The following is a 10553-nucleotide window of genomic DNA, read 5'->3' on the forward strand; positions in this document are numbered from 1 at the left end:
AAAATCCCGCCCAAAGTGTCTGCAGTACCCCACACAGGGAGAAACCAGCTGCTCTCCATAAATCCTTCTAAATGGAGGTATCTAACATTTGACAGAAAGGCAGTCTGGAGAAAAGCTTCATGATCCTCTCTTTGGTATTAGAGTAGAGGAATTCTTGCCTGGAAGCTGAACTCCTGGTGCGTTATCACACAGGTACATCTGACGGGCACCGACACAGTAGGCCAAAGGATATTTTGCTGTGCTGTAAAACTCTATGGCCAGAACTCTACCATCTCACTCCCACAGAATCGGAGCGGGCGAGGGTCTGAAATGTGAAATCACCATTGACCTCAGGAGGGAATTTCCAGTCTCGCCGGAGCAAGGCTGTAACATCCCACCATATGACTCATAGAACATAGAAAACTACAGCACAAACAGGCCCTTCGGCCCACAAGTTGTGCCGATCATATCCCTACCTACTAGGCCTATCTTTAACCCTCAATCCCATTAGATCCCATATACTCATCCAGAAGTCTCTTAAAAGACCCCAGCGAGTTCGCCTCCACCACCACTGACGGCAGCCGATTCCACTCACTCACCACCCTCTGAGTGAAAAACTTACCCCTGACATCTCCTCTGTACCTGCTCCCCAGCACCTTAAAGCTGTGTCCTCTCGTAGCGACCATTTCAGCCCTGGGAAATAGCCTCCAAGAATCCACCCTATCTATTCCTCTCAACATTTTATAAATCTCTATCAGGTCACCTCTCAACCTTCGTCTCTCCAGGGAGAAGAGTCCCAGCTCCCTCAACCTAACTTCATAAGGCATGCCTCCCAATCCAGGCAACATCCTTGTAAATCTCCTCTGTACCCTTTCAATAGCTTCCACATCCTTCCTGTAGTGAGGCGACCAGAACTGTGCACAGTCCTCCAAGTGGGGTCTGACAAGGGTCCTATAAAGTTGCAGCATTACCTCCCGATTCCTAAACTCAATCCCTCGATTAATGAAGGCCAGTACACCATACGCCTTCTTGACCACAACCTCCACCTGTGAGGCCGATTTAAGAGCCCTCTGGACCCGGACCCCAAGATCCTTCTGCTCCTCAACACAGCTAAGAGTCTTACCCTTGATATTGTACCTAATATGAGTTAAAAACACTGTTTTGGAACACTAACATCTACGGGCCCAATAACTCAACAAAGGAGGCCAAAGCCTCCAGATTTAAAGCCCATTCACCTTCCAAACCGTCTAGAAGTAAAAGAGCAGCAGCTTCTATCTAATCTATTCCCTTCATAATCTTATATGTTTCTATAAGATCTCCCCTCATTCTTCTGAATTCCAATGAGTATAGCCCCAGTCTACTCAGCCTCTCCTCATAAGCCAACTCAACTCTGGAATCAACCTAGTGAATCTCCTCTGCACCCCCTCCAGTGCCAGTATATCCTTTCTCAAGTAGGGAGCCCAAAACTGTACCCATTAACTCCAGGTACTCCTGTTAACTAACGTCCTTCAGAGAAAGAAATCTGCCGTCTTTATCTGGACCTTTTCAATGCACGGAACCACATATCCCACTAAATATGACAGTCAGGGTTTACTCGCCGAGTATATTAAGTTTTGGCAAGAGTGTAAAATGATTCACTTTGGTAAGAGTAACAGGAGTACAGAATACAGGGCTAATGGAAGGACTCTTGGTGGTGTCGATGAGCAGAGAGATCTCGGGGTACATGTACATAGCTCCCTAAAAGTTGGCACCCAGGTTGATAAGGTTGTTGAGAAGGCGTACGGTGTGTTAGCTTTTATTGGTAGAGGGATTGAATTTCGGAGCCGTGAGGTCATGTTACAACTGTACAAAACTCTGGTGTGGCCGCACTTGGAGTATTGCGTACAGTTCTGGTCGCCTCATTATAAGAAAGATGTGGAGGCATTGGAAAGGGTGCAGAGGAGGTTTACCAGGATGTTGCCTGGTATGGTGGGAAGGTCTTATGAGGAAAGGCTGAGGGACTGAAGGACTCAGGGGCACAGCCTCAAGATAAAGGGGGGGCGGTTTAGAACAGAGTTGAGGAGGAACTTCTTCACTCAAAGGGTGGTGAATCTCTGGAATTCTCTGCCCGTTGAAGTGGTGGAGGCTGCCTCGCTAAATATTTTTAAGACGCGGGTTGATGGGTTTTTGATAAGCGAGGGGATTAAGGGTTATGGGGAGAGGGCAGGAATGTGGAACTGAGCCACGACAGATCAGCCATGATCTTATTGAATGGCGGGGCAGGCTCGAGGGGCTAGATGGCCTACTCCTGCTCCTATTTCTTATGTTCTTATGTTCTTATGACTTGAGGTTATTTTCATTGGAGAGAAGAAGGTTAAGGGGTGACCTGATTGAGGCATACAAGATGATCAAAGGATTGGATAGGGTGGACAGTGAGAGCCTTTTTCCTCGGATGGTGATGGCTAACACGAGGGGACATAGCTTTAAATTAAGGGGTGGTAATTATAGGACGGAGGTAGGTTCTTTACTCAGAGGGTAGTAAGGGTGTGGAATGCCCTGCCTGCAGCAGTTGTGGACTCGCCAACTTTAAGGGCGTTCAAATGGTCAGTGGATAGGCATCTGGATAACATTGGAATAGTTTAGGTTAGAGGGTCATTAGATTGGTTCCACTGGTCGGCGCAGAGGACCGGAAGGCCTGTACTGTGCTGGAATGTTCTATTGATTCTCCTGTCCATTAAAATCACTGGATAGGGAAATTAGCAGGGATGGATAATGGGCAATCAAGCCAATATTTCACAGTGTGTAGAGTTTTAAACACAGTCGAGTTTTAGAGTTTGCAGTTTGTTGGCCTGACGTGGTTTGGTCTGTTTGGTCTTGGTCAATGCTGCTTCCCTGCCTCCTAGTGGTGAGAATTGTAGCAACAAGTGGCCAAAAATATCTCAATCTCTTATTGGCACCTGCCTCTCCTTGTTGGTTACCCTGGGGGACATGGAGGGGTAGGGGAAGGGCAGGTTTGGTATGGTGGGGGCTGTCATTCCAGATAGAGCGCACAGAGAGATTCCAGGGTGGGTGTGACAAAAAGACAGGACCTGGCAGAACAAGTCAGGGAAGAAATCTCTTTTGTAAAATAGGAATTAATTGATAGCAAAATGGTGCACAATAAAATATTTTTTAGAGGCCGTCAAGAATTGGTGACGGGAAAGTCTTTACTGAACTTTCTAATGGTTTGGTTATTTGCATTGACTGTCAAAGGAAGTTCCTATCCAATCTGCTACAACATCGAGAAAAATGTGTCTTTGCCCCTCCAATTAAACTTCGTAGCGGTTCCTCAGCGACACTGTGTGCCTCACTAGCTCTGAGGCATCGTAGTGCCAGCTCAGTGATCCGATATATCACTGAAATCTGACCACTAACTCATCAAGACCCATGCAGGCAATGGCGGTGCCCCAAGGTGCCCACGTTAAACATTTGCCAAGTCCTATGGCAGTGGAGAACTGGCAATGGGGGCAGGACTGTGAACCTGGGACTCCCGCGTCAGGAACTTTTAGTGGTTAAATCGAAATAACACCCTAACACGCTCTCTAAAATCAACAACAATTTATTTATCTAACGAACAGTGAACAAGTTAACTAAACTATTAACAAACCCCAAATAAAACAATGGAATGCTGTTCCAACAAATACAATTCCCACTCATTAATAAAACAATAGAATTATAGACACTCTCTAAATTACAACCAGGTTTTGTGTCTTCTAGAATATACTGGGCCTTCTGTGTTGATTCTTCTTTCTTCTTTGGCACCTTTGCCATCTAGATGAGGCTAAGAGCTAACAGCTGTGAGGTGTGGTAGGTGGTTGCTCTCCCTCCTTGTCCCACTGCCCACTTCCTTTTATACCTGTGATGACATATCAATACCCGCCACAATAGGGTTGGTTCTACATTGCTAAAACCGAGTCAGGAATTTGTACAGAGGCAACGGACACATGGAGGGCATTGGACACCGTGTTGGGACAGAGATATATTTGAGCAGCAGCATCTGTAACGGAGCAATCCTCTTCAGGATACTTACTACCAGCCCATCCCAAATGGGCAAAGGGCTAGGAATGGTCTTCCTGGAACTGCCCACTGCCATGGCAACAAAAGATGAAGCCAGGCAGTTCGGACGGAGATCTCTTTTCAACATATATTACCATGGCAAACCCAACTCACCGATGATCATATATCCGACACTGATAAGTTAACAGTATCCGCGAAGCAAAGTTAGGAGAGGTTATTCAAACAGCATAATCCCAATCTATGGTGCATTTCCAGAGGAACCATCACACTAGATTCGAATATAAAAGCTGCAATGTTAGAGTGTATCTTTAACCGCAGGTGATCACTGGACATGGGTGTACAATCACAAAAATCAGGCAATATCTATCCTTCATAACCGCTGATCTACTTCATTCTCAGTGAGACCCAACACTTCAGTTCCATTTCAGATTCCCAGCACTTGTGCCTTTTTTTAAATCTTGAATAAACTGTAGTATTAAATAGGAAGTGGAAATACGGATAATCACTCAGTGATAATCTGGGAATGGTTGTTGCTGAATCTATATAACCCTCCTCTGCTTATATTGGTTAACCCCCACGGGTAAATTTGATATGGAGAAATCCATATAGATCTAACTCCACCAGCAATCATTTAGAGATTAATAATATTACATTTTGGCTGCAAATTCATCATAATGCCAGTCCAGCTAGTAAAATATTCTCATGGATGGGATTGCCCCTGGTATCAATGTATCTCTGGGTCATTGAGAATAATTCACTCTGGGATTAATCCTGCCATCGGCACGATGGCACAGTGGTTAGCGCTGCTGCCTCGCAGTGCCAGGGACCCGGGTTCGAGTCCCGGTTTCAGTCACTGTCTGTGCGGAGATTACCCAGTTTCCTCCCACACTCCAAAGACGTGCTGGTTAGGGTGCGTTAAATTCTCCCTCAGTGTACCTGAACAAGCGCCAGAGTATGGCAACGCGGGGATTTTCACAGTAACTTCATTGCAATGTTAATGCAAGCCTACTAATAAACTTTCAAACCTGGAATTAGTGTGTGTTGGAGTAATTGAGAATAATTCACTCTGGGATTAATCCTGGTATTATAAAAATAAAATACTGTGAATCTGAAACAAGAACGGAAAATGCTGGAAAATCTCTGCAGGTCTGACAGCATCTGTGGGGAGAGAATAGAGTAAGAAGTCTGACAGCACCAGGTTTAAGTCCAACCGATTTATTTGATAGTAAACTCACTAGCTTTCGAGGTTTCCCTCTTTGTCAGGTGAATGGAGAGTTCAGGGTTATGGGGGGAATGGGACAAAGGGAATATAAATGAGGATACAGAAAGCACCCATTAATGATCAGAATGTGTGACTGACAGAACAGAGGTACGGATGGCTGAGGGACTGTCTGAGGACTGTGGCAGTTGGCTTGAAGGGGGTGAGGGGGAAGCTTGCAAGACGGAGAGCTGGAAGGGAGAAAGAAGGATGATTAAAATAGATGAATGAGATGAAAAGAAGAAATAAAATGAAATAAAACAAAATGGGATAAAGATGGAGGGGAGGGTTAATGCTCTGGAACTGTTGAACTCAATGTTAATCCTGTGTCTCTGGGTTATTGAGAATAATTCCCTGGGTATAGTATCAGATGAGTGATTTAAACAGCTTCCTTACAATTGCAAACTGCTCGCTGTTGATTTTCCTGTTTGGAATGCTGAGGAAATGCAGTGATTCCAAAGACATGGAACAGGAAACCGTGTCGTAATAATGGGTTAGCTTGTTTGTAGACAACGCCTATGCTTTTGAACGTCGCGGCTTCCTCAAGTAACTGTGAATGTGTGAGCCCTACATTAATTAAATGTGCAAACGCGGCACTGTATGTTGCACAAGGATAGATCCCTGAACTCTCTAGGAATGAGCACTGTTAACAGGTGCCCTGCCATCTAGGAATTTTCCTTGTCTGTCCCCCATTCTCTCCTCTCTCTGGTAGCAGTGAATGAGACCTTTTCAATACCAGAGTTCACAGATGACTGGCAGGCTGGGTAGGATATTACAATACCTTTGCTGGATCATTTTACAAACCATCCACAATTTTTACGGCACCTTATCGCGAATTGCTGAAAAAGGAGACATGCTGCCAAAATTTCTTGCCTTGCATTCATCAGGTCAGATTCACAAGAATACCAAATCTTAAAGGCAATGACAATTTACGCTGGATAAAGGCAAATTATTGCGGATGCTGGAATCTGAATTTATGCTGCATGAGCTGATTGGTCAACAAGTAGACTCTGATTGGCAGAGGGGTTACTGTGGAGAAAATGCCAGGGGACAGTTAACTGCCAAGCTGTTGTTCAAAATTTAAACCAAGCAGTTTAAATTTACTGATCACCTTGCTTGCCTCTAGGCTGGCCCAATAGAGAGCACTGCACATCCCTGGATACACACAGCTGGATGAAGTTCTCTCCCAGTTATAAAGAAGAATACAGAGACAGGTTTGGGTCTCCTACGTTTTGAGTATTATTGGTCCGGATAGAGCACAGAAAACAAAACCATTCAGACTAGGTCACACGCTGAAAACATTATCAACTGGCAATGTATAAATGAAAAAATCTATTGTTTTGTCACTTTGTGGGTCCGTGTAGAAGGAGCAAGTTGCTGCTCGCAAATGTTTTAAGTTAATGTCAAGTATATCACAAAATAACACCCAACGGAATCTAGAAGACTTCCCCATGGACTTGGAAAAGCAAGATTGACACATCACTCAGCACAAAGCATGAGATTGTTCTCTTTGGGCATCACTAGGTCAAAACTGGATTTCTTTTCTTCGTTATTCTATCATGGGGAATGGGTATCACTGGCCTGACCAATATTGCCAGTTGTCCCTTCAATTGAGTGTCTCACTTGGCCATTTCAGAGGGAAGTTAAGATTCATCCACATTGCTGTGGCTCTGGAGACACATGTAGGCCAGACCGGGGTAAGGACGGCAGATTTCCTTCCCTAATGGACGTTAGTGAACGAGATGGATTTTTAACCACAATCAATGATAGTCCACAATCAATTTATTAATTGAATGTAAATTCTGCCAGCTGCCATGGTGGGATTTGAACCCATGACCTCGAGGTTACTAATCCAGTATCATCATTACTATTACACTATAATTAAATAAAGCTCGCTAACGGCTCTACTTTCTCAGGAGACAGGAAATTTGGCATGTCCGCTATGACTCTCACCAACTTTTACAGATGCCCCATAGAAAGCATTCTTTCTGGTTGTATCACAGCTTGGTCTGGGCTCCTGCTGTGCCCAAGACTGCAAGGAACTACAAAAGGGTGGTGAATGTAGCCCAGTCCGTCACGCAAACCAGCCTCCCATCCATTGACTCTGTCTACACTTCCTGCTGCCTTGGGGAAAAGCAGCCAGTATAATTAAGGACCCCACGCACCCTGGACATTCTCTCTTCCACCTTCTTCCATTGGGAAAAAGATACAAAAGTCTGAGGTTACATGCCAACCAACTCAAAAACAGCTTCTTCCCCGCTGCCCTCAGAATCTTGAATGGACTTACATCTCACTAAGTTGAGCTTTCTCTACCCTAGATATGACTGTAACACTACATTCTGCATTCTCTTGTTTCCTTCCCTATGAATAGTATGCTTTGTATACCATGTAAGAAACAAGACTTTTCACTGTATATTAACACATGTGACAATAATAAACCAAATCAAATATCAAATCAAAATAAAAATGTAGCTTTGGTTTGAAGATCTGTCAGTTTATGAACATAAACAAGTATAACAGTGGGTCCACTATTATTTATCATTTATATTAATGATTTGGATAAGAATATTGGAGGTGTGGTTAGTAAGTTTGCAGATGATACTAAGATTGGTGACATAGTGAAGAAAGTTATCTCCAATTGTAACAGGATCTTGATCAATTGGGCCAGTGGGCTGGCAAATGGCAGATGCAGTTTAATTTAGACAAATGCGAGGTGATGCATTTTGGTCGATTGAACCAGGGCAGGATTTACTCAGTTAATGGTAGAGCAGTGGGGAGAGTTACAGAACAAAGAGATCGAGGGGTACATGTTCATAGCTCCTTGAAAGTGGAGTCACAGGTGGACAGAGTGGTGAAGAAGGCATTCGGCATGCTTGGTTTCATTGGTCAGAACATTGAATACAGGAGTTGGGACGTCTTGTTGTACAAGACATTGGCAAGACCACACTTGGAATATTGTGTGCAATTCTGGTCACCCTATTATAGAAAGGATATTATTAAACTAGAAAGAGTGCAGAAAAGATTTACTAGGATGCTCCCGGGACTTGATGGATTGAGTTATAAGGAGAGGCTGGATAGACTGGGACTTTTTTCTCTGGAGCGTAGAGGGGTGATCTTATAGAGGTCTATAAAATAATGAGGGGCACAGATCAGCTAGATAGTCAATATCTTTTCCCCAAAGGTAGGGGAGTCTAAAACTAGAGGGCATAGGTTTAAGGTGAGAGGGGAGAGATACAGAAGTGTCCAGTGGGACATTTTTTTCACACAGAGGGTGGTGAGTGTCTGGAACGAGCTGCCAGAGGTAGTAGTAGAGACGGGTACAATTTTGTCTTTTAAAAAGCATTTAGATAGTTACGTGGGTACGATGGGTATAGAGGGATATGGGGCAAATGCAGGCATTTGGGATTAGGAGTTCAAAAAAAGAATGGCGTGGACAAGTTGAGCCAAAGGGCCTGTTTCCATGCTGTAAACCTCTATGATAAGGGGTAGGCCATCCAGCCCCTCAAGCCTACCCCATCATTTAATAAGACCATGGCTGATCTGATCGAAGCCTCAAGCCTGCATCCCAGCTAACCCCCAAAAACCGTCATCCCCACCTTCTTAACAAGAACCTATCCAGCTCTGCCTTACAAATATCCAAAGACTGCAACCCCAGTTGAGATCCCGCAGGTAGAATAAACACTGAGGTTGATCGCTTTTACAGGCGGCGTAGAAAAAAGTTGAAGGACCAATGAGGGGGGGAGACGTGGAATTTGTCTCCCAATTGAAGATGAGCGTGATCTTCTGGCTCTTCACCCTGGCGAGATCTTTGGTGCACCCCTGCTGTGGGTTTCCCCATGAGATGTGGAATCAGTGGGAATTTCCACGGACAGTGGGCGAGCTGGAAGACTCAGCCATCAGCACCTGATCGATCAATAGCTCAATGCCGTTACCCTGCACCATCCCCACATCCCTCAGACGTCATTAGCATCCAGCAGTCTCTCAATCTCTGTTTTGCGTATGCCCAGTGACTCCACAACCCTCTGGGGTAAAGAATTCTATCTGTTGGAGTGTGGATACTCTGTCCCATCTTTGATTTAAATAAATGCCCCCCTTGTCTGAGATTTTGAGCCATTCTGAGAATGGCCTGATAATTAAATTGCTGAATGTAACCCCCGTGTGTGTGCTAAATTAGAAAGAGAGGCTGCCTGCAATTTTAACCCTCTAAGATGCCAACGTTAACTATATTTTTGTTACCAAGTTGTGAGCGGTACTGAATCTCTGAGATATTTTACTTGGATATTCTGATTACTCTGTATCTAACAGTATATATGATCGAAAGGCTAAGAGGATAACATAGGATTATATCAGTTTTACAATTCAGGATCCCTTAATTTCCCACCCCCTGCAGTTAGAAAGTATCTGTGCCGTTTCTCTACACATAGTGGCGCTCATTGTAGTCTGCTTGCCCACGGGTGTAGCGTGTCGCTGTTCTCTGCCTCCTGGATGTGTAGCAGGAGCTCCACAGAAGGCCACTGCTGGCAATGAAGAGGACGGCAGCTGCCATGCCCATGTACAAGGATGGCCCTAATTCCCGCTTGCTGGCATCGGGGATGGACGCGCTGTGGAAATCCCTGACGATGTTGCTGGCGTAGCACGCCACCGGGATGAGCTGCAGAATTCCCGCTGCCAGGAAGAGAAGGCCGGCAGCCGAGACGGTGTAGCCCTTGCAGGGCGCGCCCTCCACCAGCTTGGTCCAGCTGGCGCCGGCGATGCTCAGCAGGATGCCCAGGGCCCCCAGCACCCCGGCCATGGTGGTCAGCGCCCGGGCGACCTGGAGATCCTGGCCCAGGTTCAGCATGGAGTCGAAGGTGTTGCAGACCAGCGTGCCGGTGCTCTGCCACATACAGTCCATCCACAGCCCCTCCCAGCTCTGCTGAGCTGTCACGATGTTGGCCCCCAAGAAAGCTGGCACCTTCCAGAGGGGCAAGGTACAGGTCAGAATGACACAGAGCAACCCATTCACAGCCAGGAAGAGACTTATCAGCTCAAGTGTGGCTGAACCCATTATTTAACTCCTTTAACAACCAAAGCAAACTCCCCTTGTTCCACTGACCTCTCAGTCCAAAAGCTGGAAGGCAAATAAAACCCTGGAAAACTTCAGAAAAGAGAGGAAATCTTCACCTTCTTAGAGCTGGGGACACACATTGATCCGACCCGTTATCTGAGTTTCTCTCTCCAGACGCCTGTTAAGTTTTTACTTTTAGTATCTCAGCATCTGTAAAGTTTACAGCAGACTCGA

The 10553-nt window shown here is 45.3% G+C and overlaps 1 protein-coding gene across 1 annotated transcript; it reads right to left on the bottom strand.

Annotated features, from left to right (window-relative positions):
• Nucleotides 1–9686: 9686 nt before the first annotated feature.
• Nucleotides 9687–10319, bottom strand: LOC145337220 (claudin-4-like). The gene has a single exon (XM_080182013.1). The coding sequence runs from the start codon at nucleotides 10317–10319 to the stop codon at nucleotides 9687–9689; it is 633 nt and encodes a 210-aa protein (XP_080038139.1).
• Nucleotides 10320–10553: the final 234 nt, after the last annotated feature.

Source organism: Carcharhinus amblyrhynchos, unplaced genomic scaffold (assembly GCF_965287045.1).
Source record: "Carcharhinus amblyrhynchos unplaced genomic scaffold, sCarAmb.v2.hapA scaffold_45, whole genome shotgun sequence".
In the NCBI taxonomy this organism is placed as follows: Eukaryota; Metazoa; Chordata; class Chondrichthyes; order Carcharhiniformes; family Carcharhinidae; genus Carcharhinus; species Carcharhinus amblyrhynchos.

Coding starts and splice junctions, on each gene's coding strand:
- LOC145337220 (XM_080182013.1), bottom strand. CDS start 10,319: ATGGGTTCAGCCACACTTGAGCTGATAAGTCTCTTCCTGGCTGTGAAT.